The sequence below is a fragment of the Aquarana catesbeiana genome, linkage group LG01 (assembly GCF_042186555.1).
Source record: "Aquarana catesbeiana isolate 2022-GZ linkage group LG01, ASM4218655v1, whole genome shotgun sequence".
NCBI lineage: Eukaryota > Metazoa > Chordata > Amphibia > Anura > Ranidae > Aquarana > Aquarana catesbeiana.
In genome coordinates this window covers 521,345,134-521,369,837 of record NC_133324.1, presented here as the reverse complement: position 1 = coordinate 521,369,837, position 24,704 = coordinate 521,345,134, and the positions used below count along the sequence as shown (strand labels likewise).

At 43.8% G+C, this 24,704-nt stretch overlaps 1 protein-coding gene across 1 annotated transcript in view; it reads right to left on the bottom strand.

Moving 5' to 3' along the window:
- ZFR2 (zinc finger RNA binding protein 2) overlaps positions 1 to 24,704 on the bottom strand; it is a 324,702-nt gene that overhangs the window by 47,806 nt on the left and 252,192 nt on the right. The window contains exons 12-13 of the mRNA XM_073594216.1: positions 17,537 to 17,705; positions 6,671 to 7,127 (exon numbers count right to left, since the gene is read on the bottom strand). Coding sequence (XP_073450317.1) covers positions 6,671 to 7,127; positions 17,537 to 17,705 — 626 coding nt within the window. The remainder of the gene's footprint in view (positions 1 to 6,670; positions 7,128 to 17,536; positions 17,706 to 24,704) is intronic.

Here is a 24,704-nt window from a genome sequence, read left to right as displayed (position 1 = left end):
TTGGGCCCTTTTTAAATATTGGTGCTACACATTGGCTTTTCTCCAATCAGCTATAGGGGGGGGGGGGGGGGGTTTCTCCTATTATATAAATTTGGTAAATCTAAAGGAGATTATACAATCAGATTATATAGTGTATTGCCACCTTTATAAACCTAAAATTACTAGTTGTTCTTTCAGTGCCATTAATTGTTAACACCAAACACAGAAGCACACATTTTGCCATGTAAAAAAAACGAGTAGCAAATGCTGCAAAAAACACACAACCCACAACACACCAAAATGTCCCATAAGCCACATGTAGCACAGGCTATTCAAATCAACGGGCTGCCCTATGCGTGTCACAGGAAAAATAACAAGCCACAAAATGTGAATGGGTCCTGAAAGTGAAATTGGTGCGTTACCACAAGAACGAGGCTCCATTCACATCTGTGCGTTTCCTTGCATTTCAGAAATGCGCTGCACCAAAAATCACAGTACAAAACACAGCAAGCTCCACTATGGATTAGGAGTACTCACCTATCTATCCATTTACTCTGTATCCAATCACAGGCCCTTGCACTACATAGTTGATGGTAGATCTAAAGGAGATTGTCTTAGATTTTATAGTGTATGTTGAACTTTACAGAACCCAGGGCACATTTCTCCCGTTTTCAATACTACAGAGCTATCCATGTAGGCTGTTATCTCATCTCTCATTTCCTGCACACTTCAAAATGTCAAATGAACAATCTATGCAAGATGAAAGTTAAAGGGTAACTTCACTTTTGTGGGGGAAAAAATTGCAAATAAAGAAAAAAATAATAAATAACAGCATATACACTTGCGACACAAGTCATATTGTAATTGAATTGAATTACCTTTTTCAATCTGCAGCTGCTGTAATTTTATAAAAATGCAATGCAATATGGCTACCTGGAGTTGTTCTGTACACAGAATGTTGTGTACTATTGTGGATTGACTGTGCTTTTTAGGGTTCATGCATACAGGCTTTTCCTGGCATTTTTATTTTTAATGTAAAATTATTGCATTTGCAATGTACAGCCTGCCATTTACTGTAAATACCAATGCTTGTTTGCACCGGTCTTTACCCGTACATGCACGTCCAATATATTTCCCAAACACAAAAGTTCAGTGTTCAGTAAAAATACTGGACATGAAAGCGTGGGTAACAATACAAACACGCATCAATGTTTACAAGAGTACAGCTGCGTACAGCCATTAACCACCAGGTTCGGAATGATTTGCCCCCTTAATGACCAGGTCATTTTTTGCGATATGGCACTGTGTCGCTTTAACTAACAATTGTGTAGTCGTGCAACGTTGTAGCCAAACAAAATGGGTGTCTTTTTTTTCCACAAATAGAGCTTTCTTTTGGTGGTATTTTATCACCCCTGCGGTTTTAATTTTTTTGCGCTATAAACAAAAAAAAGAGTTTGAACACACACATATATATATATATATATATATATATATATATATATATATACACACACACAGGGCTTTTTTTCAGCAGTAACTAGGGGGAACTCAGTTCCACCACCTCTGGCTCAGTTTCTATGTTTACAAGTGATAAGCTTATCTCCCAGTAGCTTCCACAGGTCAGATCTGCGCAGATCCCACTGAGTGCCGGTCAGGGACCAGGGAGATACAGAACAGGCGCCCAGGGTTCAGTGCAGTCATGGGCAGGAGAGGGTGCGTGGTAGGCTGCACCCTCTGTGGTCTCAATTTTTTCCCTGGTAACCAGTTGTTGATGCTCCTACTACATGATCCCTTGCAAGTGACTGTAGTATAGTATAGTATGCTGGGAGGAACTACAGCCAGATAGGTGTTTCAGCTTAATATTGCAACAAAGGTAAAGATGCTGGAGCTTTTTAAGGAGGGGGGAGAAGATGAGGGCAGTGCAGGGAGGGGGTTGTATGCAGAGAGAAGAGCTACTATTTGATGTCATTTGGCAGGTATGTGTGTATGGCGGGCATGGTTGAGTTCCTGCACCTATTCTCTGTTGAAAAAAAGCCCTGTGTATGTATATATATATATATATATATATATATATATATATATATATATACACACACACATATATATATATATATATATATACATACATACAGGCGGTCCCCTACTTACAAACATTCGACTTACAACAGGAAGTGAGAGGAAATCTACCACTAGGAAGAGAAATTCACTTAATGTTGACTGTAAGTCAATATGAGAAAAAGGTGTCTCCACTGATGCTTTATCGCCAATGTTTTCCTAACAACCCACAATTTTCAAAATCCAATTGTCATGGGGACAGAATGTGAGGTGAAATCATTCTGAACGGGGGCACAGACAGTAAAACAAATGTTACAGGGGTGATAACCCTTCCCTATGCTATCCAAAAGCTTAAAAATAGATTTTTCGGCTGGAGCTACACTTAAAAAATTGACCTGTTCCAACTTACAAACAGATTCAACTTAAGAACAAACCTACAGACCCTATCTTGTTTGTAACTCAGGGACTGCCTATATATATATATATATTTTTAATTTGGCGATACTTATAAAAAAAAAAAAATAAAAAAAAAATTTATAATATATATATATATATATATATATATATATATATATATATATATATATATATATATATATATATACACACACACATATATATATATATATATATACACACACATATATATATATATATATATATATATATATATATATATATATATATATATATATATATATATATACACACACATATATATATATATACACACACACACACATTGGATTAAGCGTATATTGATTGGTTTGCGCAAAAGTTATAACGTCTACAAGATAGGGAATAGATTTATGGCATTTTTAGTATTTTTTTTTTACTAGTAATGGCGGTGGGACTGCGACATTGTGGCGGACAGATCGGACACTTTTGATACATTTTTTGGGACATTGACATTTATATAGCAATCAGTCCTCTAAAAATGCACCGATTACAGTGTAAATGGCAGGGAAGGGGTTAACACTAGGGAGCGATCAAGGGGTTAAATGTGTTCCCTGGGAGGTGTTTCCAACTGTGGGGGGATGGGACTGAATGGAGGAGAGAGATCGCTGCCCCTAATCACTAGGAACAGCAGATCTCTCAATACTCCCCTGTCAGAACGGGGATCCGTCTGATTGCGGGTGGCCGGCGGACTTAGCGGCCACGCGCATCGGCTCTGGAATAACGATGTGCCCCCTATCGTTCTTAAAGCGGCCAACGTACGCCTACGACGATTCGCCCAGGAGAGCCAACCTGCCGCAGTATAATGATGGCGGCTGGTCCTTAAGCGGTTAATGCAGACTGTGTGTTGCATGTGTAGCTCCTCAGGCACATTACAGAGGAACTGCAGTCTGCTCACATAATTTGTAATAAAAACATCTTGGCCATTCTGAAGCTTCCCTCCAACCACTTTGCATTTTATATATACTGTGATTCTGTACTTGCCAAATATGCTGCAGAAATCTACCTGCACCAAGTCTGGCTGCAGCCATTTTAACAGTGGGCAGCTGAAGCTGCTGCCTGTTCACTTACTGGATTTACAGACACACAGATGCACCCCTCCAGCTCTGCAGCTTTCATTGGCCCATCCCTTTGACTCATCCCCCCTTCCATCCTGGCAAACCCTCACGAGAGGGAGAGAGGGAGAGAGGGAGAGAGGGAGAGAGAGAGAGAGAGAGAGAGAGAGAGAGAGAGAGAGAGAGAGAGAGAGAGAGAGAGAGAGAGAGAGAGAGAGAGAGAGAGAGAGAGAGAGAGAGAGAGAGAGAGAGAGAGAGAGAGAGAGCTGTGCATGATATAAGCCTAGGCTAGTGACAAGACAAGAAACAGGAAGTGGGCCGTATAAGGCATTTACTGGCAGAAAAAAAATGTTTTACTATCCAAAAGGTAAAACAACAAGGGCAGAAGATTTAATAGATGGATAGTTGAAAAAATTATCGAAGGTCTGCTTTAAAGCACAAGGCAATTTATGCTAAGCATATAAATTGGCTTGAATAGACTGTGCGCATGAACCCTGAGTCCTCATGTATGTTCAGAGGCAGTTGGCTGCCCTTTTAAGCTGCCCCTGAACTCACCCAATGTTATCTTATATGTACATGTACACAGGTTCGTTTAATGTCGTTTTTAGGCAGTTGCGTTTAGAGGCTTTTCTTTGAAGGCAAAAAAAATTAGTTCAGACACCGACGTTTCAGACGCCGCCAAACGCGGTACAGGCGTTTAGCTGCGTTTTCGTTTAGAAGCGTTTTTAAAGGTACCCTATTTAAAGTTATAGCAAATGATGAAAAACCACAAAAAAAATATTTTAAAAACTTGTAATTGCTTGCTATGCTTCATAGACCATTTATATACCCCTAATGAGCCCACGATCCAATCCAATACACCACTAGCATTGCATGTTGTTAGAACCAGATGACGCCACCATTGAGCTTCACCCCGACTTGATCAAACATAGTTGCATGAAATTTAATATCTGGCTTTTTTAATTGCATTTTTCTCTCATGTTAAATTCTAGGTAGCTTCGACAATGATTAGGAATTCCCCCTTGAAGAACAAGTTAGAAGAACAAGCTTAGGGTTATGGTAAGGGTTATGGTTTCCCATTAGGGTTTGGGGGTTATGGTTAGGGTTTTCCACTTGAAGAGCAAGTTTAGGGTTAAGGTTTCTAGTCCCCGCACGCGATTTTGGACGTCTTTCCAGCCTCATCAACAGCAACGTCAGGAGCATTTCATCACATATGCTTATTATGGGATCCATAGTAGAAAACACTAAAACTGAGGTAGATACAAGTACACTGCTGCTCTCTCAGCTAATGCTACTCACTCTGGTCTCACAGAATGGCTGAAATAGTAAAATAATACTGTTTTTTGGGCTTTGGGAGGGTCCTATGATGTTATCTTAAATAAACGCTCCTAGACGCAAACGCGGCATAACGCAGGTAAACGTGGCATTCAAACGTGGCTAAACGGACGTTTTTAAACTCTGGTTTCAAGCTGTCAAAAAAATCGCTCTGAGGAGGTTGCCTCAGCGTCCCGTATACATTAAGCCTTAGAAACCTGTAGTTGCTGTTTCCCTTTATCTTTATTCAACTCACATGCAAAAACTCTAAGGCCTCATGCACACAAGACGCTGTTAAACGCGCGTTCAGAGGCAGTTGGACACTTTTTTTCAACTGCCCCTGAACCCATTCAATGTTATCCTATGTGTTCATGTACACAGTCTCGTTTTTTGGCGTTTTTAGGCAGTCGTGTTTGACCTCGTTTTTCCAGGAGCAAAAAAATGGGTTCAGACGCAAAAGTTTTCCACGTTTCAGACGCCAAACGCGTCTAAACGCCGGCACCGCGTTTAGCCGTGTTTGCGTTTAAGTGTTTTTAAAGGAACATTTTATGACCCGAATTTGAGGCCCCATATCTCAGGGCCACTTGGTGCTAGGAATCCCAAATTTGGTGTGCAAAGCACTAAGTGGCCCCAAAGTCGGGTCACAAAATGTCATTCTCTGCTGCAGAAGTGCTTGACATTTTGCGACCCGACTTTGGGGCCCCATATCTCAGGGCCACTTGGTGCTTTGAGCCACTTGGTGCTAGGAGCCCCAAATTGGTGTGCTAACACAGTTGAACTAACACTATAACATATCCAAATTTGGGGTTCCTAGCACCAAGTGGCCCCGAGATATGAGGCCCCAAAGTCAGGTCGGAAAATGTCATTCTCTGCTCTGCAGACGCTTCTAGACGCAAACGCGGTAAAACGCGGCTAAACGGCGTTTCTAAACGCCGATTTCAGCTTTTAAAAACATGTGTTTAGCAGAGTTTGCACCGGTGTCTTGTGTGCATGAGGCCTAAGGCTTCATGTACACTGCTGCTGGTAAATGGATGTTTAGGAGCAGTTGGGCATTTTTTTTCAGCTGCCCCTGAACTCTCCTCTATGTTATCTTATCAGTACATGTACATAGGGTCATTTAAAGTCGTTTCTAGGCAGTTGAGTTTAGAAGCATTTTTTGGAAAGCAAAAAAATGTGTTCAGAGGCATTTGAAAAGTCAAATGCCTGTAACAGCAAAACGCCTGTGAACAACATTTTGTTCACAGGCGTTTTTCATTTTTGACCATTTGCAAAAAACGCTTCTAAACGTGGCAAAAAGGATGTTTTGAAATGCCGGTTACTATCTGTCAAGTTAAATCGTTCAGGAGAGGTTTTAAAACATCCCGTGTACAATAAGCCTAAGATGTAGGTTTTTTTTAAGGTAAACTGTTAAGAATAAAGCTGAACTCCGGGATAAGTATATTAAGTTTAAATAAAAAAGTTATGAGTATTCCTCTTTGAATCTTGGTGTGCTTTGTGTATTTCTTCCAGATCTGTACAGTAACTCCGTGTGAAACATTACCTTCCTGTAATAAAGACCAGTCACTGCTACTCTCTCTCCTTGTGCTGGGTGAATGGTCTCGTCTTTGCCCCAACCTGTAGTTTTCTGCAGGCAGCCTGTAGTGGGAGGAGCCTGCTCCCCCACCCTCCCTCCCCCCCATGACTGCTCTCTGCACAACACAGTGATGATGTCACTGCTACTTTTACAAAGTAAAATCTGGGTTTGCAAAGGCATTTAGTGCAAGTGAAAGTTTTTGTGTCTGGTGTTCAGCTTTAATCAATCAAATGTTCACCTTTTTCCTTTTTCTCCAGATCTTCTGTTTCTACAGCCTCCTCCTTTTTTTCTGTTACCGCCGCCTCCTCCTTTTTTTCTGTTTCTGCAGCCTCCTCCTTTTTTTCTGTTTCTGCAGCCTCCTCCTTTTTTTCTGTTTCTGTAGCCTCCTCCTTTTTTTCTGTTTCTGCAGCCACCTCCTTTTTTTCTGTTTCTGCAGCCTCCTCCTTTTTTTCTGTTTCTGCAGCCTCCTCCTTTTTTTCTGTTTCTGCAGCCTCCTCCTTTTTTTCTGTTTCTGCAGCCTCCTCCTTTTTTTCTGTTTCTGCAGCCTCCTCCTTTTTTTCTGTATTTTTAGCAAACAGGTTGTTATGGCAGGTAAGAAGCACTGTGAACTGCATCCTTGGTTCATCAGTGAATGTAATCAGAAGGCGAGCCTCTTCCATGTCATATGTTACACTATGCTGCTTTTTGGATAACTTCTGCAGAAAGAAAAAAAAGCAGCAAGGATAAACAAGTTACTCTTATGACTAAAAAATGGTTACTAAAAGGCATTAGTGAGTTCAAGAACTAAAAGCTTTTTCATTCCAAACGCAATAAAATAGGATGCAAGGAAACCGGTATTACTTACGGAAAGACATGAATGAAAACCTGACCAGGCCTCTAATGCCTAGGCTATGGTGTTTCACAAGTAAAAAGAGTAAGTCTTTCTATCCTATAATTTATTTGTCAAAACCTCTAGTAGCCACTGAACATCTGGTATTTGATAGGTTGCTGATAGTCGTCAAGGCTTAAAGTGGTTGTACACCCTGTACAACCACTTTTACCTACAGGTAAGCCTATATTAAGGCTTACCTGTAGGTTCTTGAAATACTTCCTAAACCTAAACGGTTTTGGAGATATTTACTAAAAAGACGACTGCCGATGTAATCGGCGCATGCGCCCTTTAGAAAGGGCGCATCGTGGCGTTTCTATTAGGGGTCATGCCGTGACTCGCGGCTCCCGCGCGCATGTGCAGAGTGATGTCACGCAACTCCGGCCAGTCACAGAGCTGGAGTTCGCAGCCCCAAAAGGAAGAGGGGCGAAGATGGAAGCTCCCTGCTCATGGAGACAGCACGGGCTTCTGTGGCAGGTGACACATAATGGGCTACTATGCGATGCATTGTAGCCCATTATGCTTTACTTTGCAGGGAACTAAAGAGGAAGTAAAACCCACTAGGGTTTACTTCCTTTTTAAGAGTGGTTAAATCATGACTTAAAGAGTTTTTTACCCAAACACTTCATATTCCTGATATATGCAGTACCATGTACTTGTATGAGAAAGTGTTCTCTTTGTATGTCTTCCTTTGTGTAAAATCCCTGGTGTTCCTGACAGTTTCTCTGCTTTCCTATTAAAAACTGCTCACACTAAGCAGGTGAACACAGTGTGGACAGTTCTCTAGCTATGCTGGGAACTCAGCCTGCTCTCCTCCAAATATCAGACTTGTCCTGACGTGCCCCTCGCTGCACAGCCATTCACTGGGAAGGTGATTGTTTACAATCACTTTAAGCAGAATTTGAGACCCGTGTACAACCTTGGCTTAGCATCCAAAGAGCTCCAGATGGATTGATTCGAAGCCCAGCATATGTACTTGCATTTTAGCACTACAGTTTTTAATCTTGGCAACGTTTTATGCAAGATCACTTTATAGTAGAAAAACTACAAAATACACAAACTATTTTTCCTGATGAATTATTTATAATTGTGTTCAATCACTGTTATGATTCACTAACCTCTGATCTTCCCATGCCATCCAGAAGCTCAATAGTTGACATTACTATTCTGAGGCTAAAACTTCTTGTACACCATTCTCGGTCTTCAATATTTTTGATGACTTGGCATTCATTCTCTTCTCATTACAGTCTCCCCCTTCACATCAGTGTCCGCAGCCCCCTTCTCATCACAGTTTCCCCCTTCACATCAGTGTCCGCAGCCCCCTTCTCATCACAGTCTCCCTTTTACATCAGTGTCTGCAATTACCTCTTCACATCTCAGCCCTCCTTCACATCAAAGTCCCCAACCCCCTAGAAATCTCATCCCCCATTTTTATTATAGTTTCTCTTTCACTTTACAGCCCCCCTTAATACCCCATTAATTTGCAAACAAAACAACAGGTCTAAATACATTATCACAGTGTATTTATCAATGAAACTGACACAGAGTAGGGCGTAGCTGTCAGCCTCCTTTCCCAGCAGAAGCCGCATACGGAGAAACGCCGCGTTGGACAGGAGTCACGAGACCTGACGTCACCACACAATCAGCTGGCTGGCTTCACCGCGGCCGTGCATTTCGTTTACTTAACTTTCTGCTCAGCCTGTGATGTCAGCAACGCAATATATTTTTTAAATAAAGAAACCAAATACTACACTATGGAGGATCTTCTGTTTGTTTGATCTCTCCTATGTATTGATGATCCCACGGAAACATTGGTTTTCCCGCTGTACTCCCATTGCCTGTGAGAGACTGGAGACGGACCGCAAACCACTCATAACATCAGCTGTTCCGGCATCTGTGGGCTCGTAAGACCCCCGTAACAGGGGTCCAACGTTTCTGGTAAGCGCCCCCCCCCTCCTTTTTGTCGATCTCGCCTCGATCAAGGAGATGTCTTTCATTCATTGAAGGAAGGACCTCATATATAGAGATTTGCACTGATTGACTGTCTTTTCAGGATTGATTGATTTTTTCCAGGACTTTATTCAATCACCAGGGTTGTGCAGTATCTGAATATATATTCACATTTATTTATTTATTGATTTATTTGTTCTATTTTTGATGATAGTAGCGCACCAGAAGTTATATGTTACACGTAGCTGTCAAACTAACAGCCGCTGTTGTCGATTTTTCCCCAATACCCTTGTCATGTAGTAAGGTATACTCAAACGTGTGACTAATAATCACACTTGTGTGCCTTCTTTTAAGGAGCAATAACCTGTCTGAAACTTTTTGCAAATTTTACATTGAAAATACCACAAGACTAAAATACAAGCATGGCAAATTCAGCTGTCCTATGCAGCAACTACTTTAGCAAACTATGATGTTTCTGCAACTTACCAAACTCTTTACACACTAAAGTAATGCTTAAAAGGCCAACTTTGGTCAAAAAATGAAACAAAATAAATCATCAGTAAGGGAAGACCAGCAAGCACTGTACGGTAGTCTAACATGGTCATTTAAGTTCTGAAGCATCTCTAGGGGCATTAGAACTTTTGCCTGTCCAATGTCCAAACCCAAGCCAAGGTACTCTGTACTGAGGAAACCAGCACAGTCAAGATGTTTTGATGTTTAGGAGCTAGCTGAACTCTCAGAATGTGAAAGGTCACACAGATTGCCCTCAGATGGAGGAATTCTAGTACTTGAAAAAGTGGGTGGAGAAGAGGATGAAGGAAAGGGTCACAAACTAAAAGCAGTCCTACCCCACCAAAAACATCAGAAAATGCTGATAACCTCAACATATCGGGATGCAGAGGTTCAGGTCCTGTATGTCTTATCAATGCCAAAAATTCTCCCGGAGGAAGTGATACAACTACCAAATGATCAGTTACATCCTTAACTTTTGGACTTCCCGAATCTGCTGAAATCCTTTAGGAACCCTTCCTTTTTGGGTACAGTAAATAGGTTTGAATAGAACCCTCTGAACTTCTCTGGCGGTGGAACCAGAATGATCACTCTCCGTGAGGTGACCCTCAACGACTAACTTCATATCCACCATTCATCTTTGGGATGTCAGATGAAGGTTCAACATAAAACTGCTACAAAAGAATGAACTGAAATTCTATATTATAGCCTGATCCTATAACATTAAAATCATAGGCAGTTTTGACTGGTCCACTAGTTGGTGAAAAACAAATGTAGTTTCCTCTTCTCCACCTTGCAGGAAGGGGCAAAGACTGACAAATTTAGTATTCGAGCAAAACTCCAAGAAAACTTTTTTTCTTTAAACCTTTCATGACTAAGCCTATTTTTGAAATTTGGTGTTTACAAGTTAAAATCCATATTATATTTTTTGCTAGAAAATTACTTAGAACCCCCAAAAATTATATATATATTTTAGCAGAGAATCTAGAGAATAAAATGGAGATTGTTGCAATATTTTATATCACACGGTATTTGTGCAGCAGTGTTTTAAACGCAAATTTTTGGAAAAGGGACACTTCCACGAATTTTAAAAAATCCAAACAGTAAAGTTACCCCAATTTTTTGTATAATGTGAAAAATGATGTTACGCCGAGTAAATAGATACCAAACATGTCACGCTTTATAATTGCACGCACTCGTGGAATGGCGACAAACTATGGTAGCTATGAATTTCCATAGGCGACGCTTTAAATTTTTTTTATGGTTACCAGGTTAGAGTTACAGAGGAGGTCTAGGGCTAGAATTATTGCTCTCGCTCTGACGATCGTGGCGATACCTCACATGTGTGATTTGAACACCGTTTACATATTCGGGCGCGACTTCCGTATGCGTTTTCTTCGCTGCGTGGGCTCGCGGGGACGGGGGCACTTTAAAATTTTTTTTTTTTTATTTTATTTATTTTCATACTTATAAATTGTGTTTAAAAACAAAAAAATGTTTTTTTTTTTTTTTACTTTTATTGCTGTCACAAGGAATGTAAACATCCCTTGTGACAGTAATAGGTGGTGACAGGTACTCTTTATGGAGGGATCGGGGGTCTAAAAGACCCCCGATCCCTTCTCTGCACTTCAAAGTATTCAGATTGCTGAAAACGGCGATTCTGAATATTGTATATTTTTTTAAATTCGGCGCCATTGGCAGCCGAGTAAACGGGAAGTGACGTCATGACGTTGCTTCCGCGTTTACATTGAGAAGGCTGGAACGAAGCCGCCCACAGCTTCGTTCCAGCCCGCCCACAGCCGCCGGAGGCAGCCGATTGGACACCGGGCCTCCCGATCGCACGGGAGGCCCGGTAAGAGCGGCGGCGTCCCCTCCCGCTCCTCCGGTATAACAGCCGAGCGGCTTTTAGCCGCATCGGTTGTTATATTCGGATAGCCGATCGCCCGCTCGAAACAACGGTACCGGGATGATGCCTGCAGCAGCAGGCATCATCCCGGTATAACCCCCGAAAGCCGAGTACGCAGATGTGCGTACGGTCTGCGGGAAGGGGTTAAATTTCTTATTTTCCTTTACTATTTACAGTTTCATTCAGGCTGGACAGTATAGCTTTCACTATACTTATGGCACTGTGACTATGAGGAACTGCGGGTCTCATACACAGAATCTGTACTTTCGTTTATCTGCTGCTCTCTCCCCTTGTCCATTCATAGAACACCTTGTATTTTGTGAACATTTAAGAGTATACAAGGCAATTTGCAAAATGACAAGAGGAGAGGAGGGGTGGAAAAAATAGGATTTTTATAACAGCTTACCTGTAAAAACCTTTACTTGGAGTACATCATAGGACACAGAGCCTTAAGTATTTAATGAGTTATAGGCCACCTTCAGGTGTTGACACTGGTAAACCCCAATTAAGCAAGTTGACTCCCTATATAATCCCTCCTCCTTCCAGGAGCACATCAGTTTTTGTAGCCAAGCAATATACTTATACCCCATAAAAAGAGGGGCGGGACCTCTGTGTCCTATGATGTACTCTCAGAAAAGTATTTTACAGGTAAGCTGTTATAAAAATCCTATTTTCTTTATCGTACATCATAGGACACAGAGCCTTAAGTATTTACTTAATAGGACGTCCCATAGCAATGCTACTTGAGGGGAGGGAGACACAACCCGTAGGGCACCCCCAGACTTGAGGACTTATACTGCTGCCTGCAGCACACTGCGCAGGAAGGCGATATCCTCATTCCATCTTACATCAACTTGATAAAATTTGGTGAATGTATGCACTGAAGACCAAGTTGCGGCCTTACAGATTTGAGCCATGGAGGCCTGGTGACGCACTGACCAAGAAGCACCACCGCTCTGGTAGAGTGCGCCTTAACTTGAAAAAGGGGGAATCTTACCCCTTAGATAATAAGTTTGAATTCTAACTTGCCGAATCCTCTTAGTAACAGTGGATTTTGACAATGCCTGTCCTTTCTTAACCACTAAGCCACCGCCCACCGTCATATGACGGCTGGACGAGGCTTCTGTTATTCTGGGAGGACGTCATATGACGTCCTCGCCTTCCCGAGCCACTAGGGGGCGCGCGCGCCCGCCGTGTCACTCGGTACCCGGTGCGCGTGCCCGGCGGCCGCGATGTCCGCCGGGCACCCGCGATTGCCGGGTAACACAGCAGGAGCGTGGATCTGTGCATGTAAACACAGATCCACGTCCTGTCAGAGAGGAGAGGAGACCGATGGCGTGTCCCTTGTACATAGGGACAGCGATCGGTCACCTCCCCCAGTCAGTCCCCTCCCCCCACAGTTAGAATCACCTCCTTAGGTAATACATTAACCCCTCGAGCGCCCCCTAGTGTTAACCCCTTCCCTGCCAGTCACATTTACACAGTAATCAATGCAATTTTATAGCATTGATCGCTGTATAAATGTGAATGGTCCCAAAAATGTGTCAAAAGTGTCCGATGTGTCCGCCGCAATATCGCAGTCACAATAAAAATTGCAGATCGCCGCCATTACTAGTAAAAAATAAATAAATAATAAAAATGCTATAAATCTATCCCGTATTTTGTAGACGCTATAACTTTTGCGCAAACCAATCAATATACGCTTATCGCAATTTTTTTTTACCAAAAATATGTAGAAGAATACGTATCGGCCTAAACTGAGGAAAAAATTTGTTAAAAAAAAAAAAAAAAATTGGATATTTATTATAGCAAAAAGTAAAAAATATTGTGTTTTTTCAAAATTGTCCCTCTTCTTTTGTTTATAGCGCAATAAATAAAAACCGCAGAGGTGATCAAATACCACCAAAAGAAAGCTCTATTTGTGGGGAAAAAAATGATAAAAATTTAATTAAGGTGCAGTGTAACACGACCGCGCAATTGTCATTCAAAGTGCGACAGCGCTGAAAACTGAAAAATGGCTTGGGCAGGAAGGGGGTGTAAGTGCCCTGTATTGAGGTGGTTAAGACACTCTGGCAGAATAAGTAAGACATCAGTCTTATGGATCTGAGCAGTTGCTTTTAAATAGATTTTCACTGCTCTCACCACATCAAGACAATGTAGTGACTTTTCTTCCCTGGAACATAGTTTTGGAAAAAACAATGGCAGGAAAATCTTTTCATTCAGATGAAAACTTGAAACCACTTTTGGCAAAAAGCCTGGACGAGGGCGTAACAGCATTCTGTCCTCATGAAAAGTCAAATACGGCTCTTTACAAGAAAGTGCAGCCAATTCTGAAACCCTCCTTGCTGAGGATATAGCAACCAAAAATACCATCTTCCTAGTCAGAAAGACTAAGGGAATATGCTGTATTGGTTCAAATGGCTGTTTTTGTAACACTGACAAAACTAAATTCAAGTCCCAAGGGCTTAAAGGTGATTTAACTGACAGATTAATCCGCATCACTCCATGAAACCCCGGACTAAAGAATGCGTAGCAAGCGGTCTTTTGAAATAAACAGATAAGGCTGAGACTTGGCCCTTAATAGTACTCAGGGCCAACTTCATCTCTACGTCCAATTGTAGAAAGGCAAGTATTCTGCCTATGATATATCTCTGAGGGTGCCAACCCTTGGATTCACAGCAGGAAACATAAGTTTTCCAAACACTATAATATATAGTTCTGGAAGCTGGTTTCCTTGAATTGATTAAAGTTGAGATAACTGACCTAGAAAGCCCACGTTTCTTCAGAATGTGGGTTTCAATAGCCAAGCCGTTAAATTTAGCGTTCGTAAGTTAGGATGGAATATCGGCCCCTGTGAGAGCAAGTCTGGCCTTAGTGGAAGGGACCACAGATCCTCCACTGCCATCTTTACGATCTCTGCATACCATGACCTTCTGGGCCATGCTGGTGCTGCCAGAATTACTGGTTTTCTTTTCAGCTTGATCCTGCAAAGTTGTTGAGCCAGCAATTGAATAGGGGGAAATGCATAGATCAGTAAAAGCTGATCCCACAGTATCACCAACACATCTGTTCTGCATGCGAACGGATCCTTTGTTGTGGACACAAAGTTGACTAACTTTATGTTGCACTGGATGCTAGAAGATCTACGCCCGGAGTCCCCCATCCTTGACAAACAGCCCGAAACATGTCGGGGGTGAATAGACCATTCCCCTGGGAATAATCTGCTGGCGGCACAAGTAGTGCGCGTGCCAATTCTCTATTTCCGTAATGAAGACTGCCGATAGGCACGGAATATTTCTTTCTGCCCAAGTTAGAATATGGTTCTCCTCTCTCTGCACCGAGAGATTCTTGGTGCCCCTTTTGGTGATTAATATAGGCCACAGCCGTGGCATTGACGGATTGGATCCTGTCAGGACAATCCCTTAACCTGGAAGTCCAGGCTTTTTGAACCAGATGCACTGCCTGAATCTCTAGGATGTTGATGGGCAAGGCTCTTTCGGTTCTTGAACACTGTCTTTGGACAGTTTTCTTCTCTGTCGTTACCGCTTTCCAGATAAGTGGTCTTAAGGATTTACCCTTTAGGACATTCTTTAGTAACCACCAATTGAGGCTATGATATCCCTGATGCCGATAGGCGCCAGAAGTTTTCCTCCTTGTAGGATAGAAACTACTGACCTGATCGACTCCATAGAAAGGAGCGGATCTTCATAAACTGATTTCGATTCTTTTAGATCTATAATGGATCTGCTGAATTTCTGCGTGGATCTGTACATGTACAGGAAACGCATGAAAAAGGCAGTGAAGGTTTTAAGGAACCTAAGAAATAACAGAACTATCAGCTGACTCTACTAGAGGTTGCTTGAAAGAGGCACGAATCATCTCTCTAAGAGATTTGTACCAGCAATTTCTCAGGTTGCAAGGCTGAAAAAAGGTTCAACTCTAGTTGTCTCCTTCGCAGAGGAGTACTCGGTTTGCCCTTCTTTCCGATTACCTGAGGGTAACCCCTCATTCTCAACCCACTGTTTCCTTGATAAGGGATCTAAGGTGGGGGAGGGGGATCCAACACGCTTCCCATCCTTGGATATCGGATGCGGTTAAAGTCACTAATTTTCCTTCTAGGCCCTGCAGGGAGGAGGAAAAACGCATTTTCAATCATGTATACAGGGGCTGAATGTTTTTTCCTCTTAGGCTCAGTTTCCACTATTGCAACCCCAAAGTCGCGTGATTTTACCGCGATCTTTTGCCGCCGAGAATATGTTGGGGCACGATTTTGATGAGACAGGAAACAATGCCTGTGTATTCTTGAGGTCTATGGACCTCAAGTCGCATCAAAGTGGTACCAAAGTAGTGCAGGGACTACCTTGAAGTCGCACAGATATGAACAGCACTCGTTGGAAATCATGCCCTAGAGTATGACGGTGGAGGCCGTCACCACTGCCTGGAGGCAGCTGCCCCTGCGCAGGGGAAGGAGTCCGTTTAAATAAAAGGACATTTATACCTTCTTTAGGACAAAAGAGCTTTCCTGCTAGAAATTAGGGTGAGGGGGAGGGGAGGGGAATGGGGAGGGGAGGGGAATGGGAAGGGGAGGGGAACGGGAGGGGGAGGGGAACGGGAGGGGGAGGGGAACGGGAGGGGGAGGGGAACGGGAAGGGGAGGGGAATGGGAACGGGAAGGGGAGGGGAATGGGGAGGGGAATGGGAAGGGGAGGGGAGGTGAGGGGGAGGGGGATGGGATGGGATGGGAGGTGAGGGGAATTTATGTCAGCAGTGTTTGTTAGGCTCCCAGTTTTAAAGGAAGACTTCCCTTTATACAAAAAAAATGCAAATGGCTGCTTTTGTATGTTCATAAAACTACTGCTGTAACCCCTTTAGATCCCTCAGAAGAGGAACACCATCTGTTCAATTAAGAACCTCGCTCTGGCTGCTGGGACCACACCTGCTGCTATAGCCAGACACAGAGCTGCTGAAAAAGGCATCGTACTAGGTAAGTGTAATATACTCCCTCAAGAGGAGACACTGCTGAGTAAACAGACAGATCCAAACTTCACCAATCACGGCGGGCAGCGTAATTAAACCTTCAAAGACTGGGTCCCTTTTAATAGGGGTTCCGCTCCTTTGGACCTGCATAGCACCCCTCAGGACAACTTTAGGTAATGTAGAAAGACCAAAATGTCCTGGTTCCTAGGGTCCAGTCCTCAAAGGAGGAACGTTACAGGCAAAACCTTGTTCTTCAATGCGAGGCCTGGGTACCATCCTGTAGCTGCAGTGGTGGGATGGATCCGGCTATGGAAGCTTTTTAAATCCAGCATGGATCCCTCCTGGAGCTCCTCAGAGCACATCTTCACTCGTGACCAACACCTTTAGACACTGGCGAAAAAACGGATTTGCTCCTGGAAGGAGGAGGGGTTATATAGGGAGTCAACTTCCTTAATTAGGGTTTACCAGTGTCAACACCTGAAGGTGGCCTATAACCCATTAAGTAAATACTTAAGGCTCTGTGTCCTATGATGTGCGATAAAGAAATAGCAGTAGAGCGTCTGTGTAGGAGAACTGCAGCACTTCTAGTTGCAGTGCTGGAAGTATAGTGAAAGCTATACAATGCAGCATGAATGAAATTGTAAATTATAAAAACTTTGAGAGTAAACTTTTTTTCTTTTTTTTTTCTTTTTACACAGCAGATTTTAAGAAAAAAAGGTTTCCCTGTAGAACTTTAAACATTAGAACCTCTTAAAGCATTTTATTTTATACAGAATGATTTATACTTTTTAAACAAATTTTGCATTATCCTACATTTTAGATACAACAGTGGTTGGTGGAGATTTTAAATTTTTAATCTAAATGCACAAAAACGCACACTAAAGACAGACTTACCTCTAGCTGTTCTGGGAGAACTTCTGCAATCCTCTTTATCAAGTTGCAAGTTGGCTTGTTTGAGCATAACAAGGTTAGCTGAAATTCCCGGTTGCCCCGCAAAATAAGGCCTTTTGATAGGATACCAACACGTTTAACACCCCTCAAGAGACAGGCATCACCAGATTTACTGTGAATATATACATATAAACAAAACATTAAATACAAAAAAAAAATGTAAGCAGTAAAGAAAAATATATAAATACTTATTGTCAATGAATCGTTAAGTGCATGGACCCACATGTAGGTCCAATGTAGTTTTCAGAAGCACATGCACATTATCTGCAAGTGCCTAAAATCATACATCAGCAGAACAGAAATACAGTGTAACATTATAAAAAGAAATGTACTTTAACTGAGTGAACTCTTTTTAAACTTAATTTCTCCAGTGATCTGAGGTTTACCTACAGTGGGGGCTCAGTAAACTATATAAATTTAACTAGGCCTTAAGATACCATTTGTTGTCTTTCAGAAAAGTTTTAAGGGGCCCATTGAGTATTAGGGTGTGCAACAGATAGTGGTAGGGGGATATCATGTACAAAAGGAGAAGTGTGGAGTTACCCAAATTTTTTAGAATCTAAAGTGTGGAGCCATGTACAGGATGGAACAGACACATGTAAAGTACAGTGTACAGAGTAGCGTGAAAACCGAATTATGGACAGATGGTTCTTGAACTTGACTTCGTATCAGCTTTTTGCAATCTCATGTACAACAGAGCCAGAATAGAAGAGGGCAAAGCAGCAGAGTAGATTTGTTGTGCTTCAGTGTTTTTGTGTTAACAATAAAACCCCATACACACGAATAGATTTCCTACAGATTTTTGTCTTCAGATTTACCAAAACCGTGTAGTGCAAGGGCCTGCCTGATTGCATACAAATTGAAACTCTTATGCCCCGTACACACGGTCGGATTTTCCGATGGAAAATGTGTGATAGGACCTTGTTGTCGGAAATTCTGACCGTGTGTAGGCTCCATCACACATTTTCCATCGGATTTTCCGACACACAAAGTTTGAGAGCAGGCTATAAAATTTTCCGACAACAAAATCTGTTGTCGGAATTTCCGATCGTGTGTACACAAATCTGACGCACTAAGTGCCACGCATGCTCAGAATAAATAAAGAGATGAAAGCTATTGGCTACTGCCCTGTTTAGAGTCCCGACATACGTGTTTTACGTCACAGAGTTCAGAACGATCTTTGTGTGACCGTGTGTATGCAAGACAAGTTTGAGCCAACATCCGTCGGAAAAAATCCTAGGATTTTGTTGACGGAATGTCCGATCAATGTCCGACCGTGTGTACGGGGCATTAAAGTGATTGTAAGGGTTGTTTTTTTTTTTTTTTTACATAACATATCATACTTACCGCCACTGTGTAGCTTGTTTTGCACAGAGTGGACCCGAACATTCTCTTCTGGGGTCCCCTGATGGCTCTCGCGGCTCCTCCCCACATCAGATAACCCCCTAGGAGGAGCGCTCTCCTGAGGGGGTTGCCTTGCGGGTGCGCTCCCTAGTCCATTGGATTTGATTGACAGCAAATCAAGAGCCGAGAACCCCGTGCAGAGAGAGAGCGCATCCCCGCCGGGTCAAGTTCCAGGGCTCAGGTAAGTAAAATCCTTTTACTGTCCAGTCACAGGCTGGGGGGAGAGAAGACCTGTAATTCTGGCCATAGACCCGGGGTCAGTAACCTGTCGATTGCGAGCTAACTTTTGACCCCAGGTAGGTGAAAGGTAGGTGACCAGTAGACCATGAATGGGTCAGCGCCGCAGACCCCGCCTTCTCTCTATGCCCTCAAGCCTCCGTTGCGGCGTCTTCAGGTCCTCTTTGCTCTCCCCCCTCCCTGCGTTCTGAGCGTAATGCACTCTTTAACTCTGCATTTTGAGTGCAACGCACTCTTTAACTCTGCATTTTGAGCGCAACGCACTCTAACGCTGCATTCTGAGCGCAACGCACTCTTTGACCCTGCATTCTGAGCGCAACGCACTCTTTGACCCTGCATTCTGAGCGCAAAGCACTCTTTGACCCTGCATTCTGAGTGCAACGCACTCTTTGACCCTGCATTCTAAATGCACCCCACTCTTTGACCCTGCATTCTAAATGCACCACACTCTTTGACCCTGCATTCTGAGCGCACCGCACTCTTTAAGCCTGCATTCTGAGCGCAACGCACTCTTTAACCCTGCATTCTGAGCGCAACGCACTCTTTAACCCTGCATTCTGAGCGCAACGCACTCTTTAAGCCTGCATTCTGAGCACAACGTACTCTTTAACCCTGCATTCTGAGCGCAACGCACTCTTTAACCCTGCATTCTGAGCGCAACGCACTCTTTAACTCTGCATTTTGAGTGCAACGCACTCTTTAACTCTGCATTTTGAGCGCAACGCACTCTAACACTGCATTCTGAGCGCAACGCACTCTTTGACCCTGCAGTCTGAGCACAACGCACTCTTTGACCCTGCATTCTGAGCGCAACGCACTCTTTGACCCTGCATTCTGAGCGCAACGCACTCTTTGACCCTGCATTCTGAGCACAACGCACTCTTTGACCCTGCATTCTGAGCGCAACGCACTCTTTGACCCTGCATTCTGAGCGCAACGCACTCTTTGACCCTGCATTCTGAGCGCAACGCACTCTTTGACCCTGCATTCTGAGCGCAACGCATTCTTTGACCCTGCATTCTGAGCGCAACGCACTCTTTGACCCTGCATTCTGAGCGCAACGCACTCTTTGACCCTGCATTCTGAGCGCAACGCACTCTTTGACCCTGCATTCTGAGCGCAACGCACTCTTTGACCCTGCATTCTGAGCGCAACGCACTCTTTGACCCTGCATTCTGAGCGCAAAGCACTCTTTGACCCTGCATTCTGAGCGCAACGCACTCTTTGACCCTGCATTCTAAATGCACCACACTCTTTGACCCTGCATTCTGAGCGCACCGCACTCTTTGACCCTGCATTCTGAGTGCACCGCACTCTGACCCTGCATTCTGAGCGCAACGCACTCTTTAACCCTGCATTCTGAGCGCAACGCACTCTTTAAGCCTGCATTCTGAGCGCAACGCACTCTTTAAGCCTGCATTCTGAGCGCAACGCACTCTTTAACCCTGCATTCTGAGCGCAACGCACTCTTTAACCCTGCATTCTGAGCGCAACGCACTCTTTAACTCTGCATTTTGAATGCAACGCACTCTAACACTGCATTCTGAGCGTAACGCACTCTTTAACCCTGCATTCTGAGCGCAACGCACTCTTTAACCCTGCATTCTGAGCGCAACGCACTCTTTAACCCTGCATTCTGAGCGCAACGCACTCTTTAACCCTGCATTCTGAGCGCAACGCACTCTTTAACCCTGCATTCTGAGCGCAACGCACTCTTTAACCCTGCATTCTGAGCGCAACGCACTCTTTAACCCTGCATTCTGAGCGCAATGCACTCCAGATCCCTGCATTCTGAGCGCAACGCATTCCAGATCCCTGCATTCTGAGCGCAACGCACTCCAGATCCCTGCATTCTGAGCGCAACGCACTCCAGATCCCTGCATTCTGACCGCAACGCACTCCAGATCCCTGCATTCTGAGCGCAACACACTCCAGATCCCTGCATTCTGACCGCAACGCACTCCAGATCCCTGCATTCTGAGCACAACGCACTCCAGATCCCTGCATTCTGAGCGCAACGCACTCCAGATCCCTGCATTCTGAGCGCAACGCACTCCAGATCTCTGCATTCTGAGCGCATCGCACTCCATATCCCTGCATTCTGAGCACAACTCACTCCTGATCTCTGCATGCTGAGCACAACTCACTCCTGATCCCTGCATTTTGAGTGTAACTCACTCCTGATCCCTGCATTCTGAGTGTAACGCACTCCTGATCCCCGTACTCTTTTTGTGTCACTGCATTTGCAATCTACATGTATCATCACCCACAGTAGATCGCAAAGGCAGTGCGTTTTGAACACAGTGCAGGAAAAACACATGGAACATGCCTTTCTGGCATCGCGTTCTGGTGTGAACCAGCCCTAACAACAGGACACTGTGCCTGGCGATCTTTGACTTCATCAGTGTTGTTCAAGAAGATCTCCATCTCCCTAAGGTTGCCTACCCCTGCCATAGACAGTTCGAATCTTGGCTGGTTCAGCAGGAACAGGTCAAGATTGGAATCATGTGTGCCAGACAGGATTGTGCAGCTTGGCAAAGTTTTGTTAATTTTTAGAACTAGGTGCACAAAAATAGGACTTTTTCGTCATACTTACCTGTAAAATCCTTTTCTTTTTCATAGAGTCAGGCTACAGAGTCAGGCTAATATTCATTACCTGCTGGGTTATACTTCATCTCCAGGTGAATGGACACTGGTAGACCAAAGGTCTTTAGACAGGAAGTGATCCCCTATATAACCCCTCCCACACAGGAAGCACTTCAGTTTTGAAGCAAGCACTGAATCCTCAAAAAAGAGGCGAGGGATCTCTGTGTCCCATGATGTACTCAAAAAAAAGGATTTTACAGGTATGACGAAAAAAATCCTATTTTCTTTTTCATACATCATGGGACACAGAGTCAGGGTAATATTCATTACCTGCTGGGACGTCCTAGAGCAATAGCCTTGAGGGGAGGGAGACACCCTGCCAAACGATAGCCATCAGAACTTATACGGTAGCCTGCAGTACACTGCAGCCGTAAGCCGAATCCTCAGCTACTAGAACATCCACTTGATAAAATTTTGTGAATGTATGCACTGAAGACCAGGTGGCAGCCTTACAAATCTGAGCCACAGATACCTGATGGGGAAAATCCCAGGAGGTTCCTACACCCCTGGTAGAATGAAGTCTCACCCTAAAGGGAGGAGCTTTATGTTTCAGACCGTAGGCCTGAATGATCAATTGACGCACCCAATTGGCAATGGAAGCCTTGGAAGCTGCCTGCCCCTTCTTGGGTCCTTTTGGTAAAACAAAAAAGGAGTCTGATCCTCGGATCTCCACAGATCTAGACAAATAAACCTTGACTGCCCGGGCAACATCCAAAGAATACAGTCGTCTCTCTTCCGCCGAGCGAGGCTGAGGGAAAAAAGAAGGCAAAATAATGTCCTGATTTAAATGAAAGGCCGATACCACCTTTGGAAAAAAGGATGGAATAGGTTGTAACACGACTCTGTCGTGGTGAAGGATCAAGTATGGTTCCCTGCACGAAAGGGCCGCCAACTCCGACACCCTTTTAGCCGAGGTGATGGCCATCAGAGAAGGCTAGCCTGCGTGACAGCAAGTCTAATGAATTTCCTTGATAGGTTCAAATGGTTGTTTCTGTAACACAGACAGCACCAAGTTCAAGTCCCAAGGACACATAGGTGACCTAATGGGGGGGAAGCAAGCGAGTTGCCCCCTGCATAAAGGTTTGGATCAGTGAATGGGAGGCTAAAGGCCTTTGGAAGAATACCGATAGGGCCAAAACTTGACCTCTGATTGTATTCAAAGCCAATATGATTTCCACAGCTGACTGTAGAAAAGAGAAAATTCTTCCAATCACGTATTTCCGAGGATGCTATTTTCTGGCTTCACAACAAGCAAAATAAGTCTTCCAGACCCTATGATACATTTTTCTAGTGACAGCTTTTCTAGAATTCACTAGGGTAGACACTACTGATCCTGAGATGCCACAGTCCTTTAACACCCTACCTTCAATAGCCATGTCGTAAAATTTAGAGACTGTAAATTGGGGTAGAATATAGGACCTTGAGACAGCAGATCGAGGTGTCGTGGAAACGTCCATGGCCCGTCTATGGTCAGTCTCACAATCTCTGGGAACCAAGGCCTTCTGGGCCAGGCTGGTGCCACCAGAATGACTGGAACCCCCTCTTGCTCAACAAATGTGGAAGGAGAGGGATCGGAGGGAAAGTATAAACCAGGGAGTACTGCCTCCATGGAACTATCAGAGCATCTGCTCCGATTGGCAGAGGATCCCAATCACTGCCAAATTGCTGTAGCTTGTTGTTGAACCTGGATGCCAATAGGTCAACCTCTGGCCATTCCCAACGCTGGCAAATTTTCTGGAACACCCCTTGGTGTAGGGACCATTCCCCCGGGCAGATCTGCTGACGACAGATAATCTGCCTTCCAGTTGTCTACTCCCGGGATATGGACTGCCAATATAATTGGCACATAGATACATAGTAGGTGAGGTTGAAAAAAGACACAAGTCCATCAAGTCCAACCTATGTGTGTGATTATGTGTCAGTATTACATTGTATATCCCTGTATGTTACGGTCATTCAGGTGATTATCTAATAGTTTCTTGAAGCTATCAATGCTCCCCGCTGAGACCACCGCCTGTGAAAGGGAATTTCACATCCTTGCCGCTCTTACAGTAAAGAACCCTCTACGTAATTGAAGGTTAAACCTCTTTTCTTCTAATTGTAATGAGTGGCCACGAGTCTTATTAAACTCTCTTCTGCGAAAAAGTTTTATCCCTATTGTGGGGTCACCAGTACAGTATTTGTAAACTGAAATCATATCCCCTCTCAAGCGTCTCTTCTCCAGAGAGAATAAGTTCAGTGCTTGCAACCTTTCCTCATAACTAAGATCCTCCAGACCCTTTATTAGCTTTGTTGCCCTTCTTTGTACTCGCTCCATTTCCAGTACATCCTTCCTGAGGACTGGTGCCCAGAACTGGACAGCATACTCCAGGTGCAGCCGGACCAGAGCCTTGGAATGTCCCTCTGCCCAGGCTAGTATTTGGTTCACCTCCTTCAGAGCTGAACGACTCCTGGTACCGCCTTGGTGGTTTACACAGGCCACTGCAGTGGCATTGTCAGACTGAACCCTGATAGGGCAGTCTTGAAGATTCACCGTCCAGGACCGTAGGGCCAGACGTACTTGCCCATAATTCCAGGATGTTGATGGGCAGGATCTGTTCTGTCCCTGACTTTGAGCTGGTTTCAAGGCTGACTTTTCAGTATTTATGATGTAGCCTAAGCTTTTCAAATACCGCACTTCACATATTATGATCTGTTCTAGAGCCTGTAATGAGTGATCTCTGAGTAGGAGGTCATCCAGATACCCGAGCACTAGGATCCCTTGGGCCCTTAAAAGACCCAGTACTGGTGCTAGGACCTTTTTGAACACCTGGAGAGCTGTAGC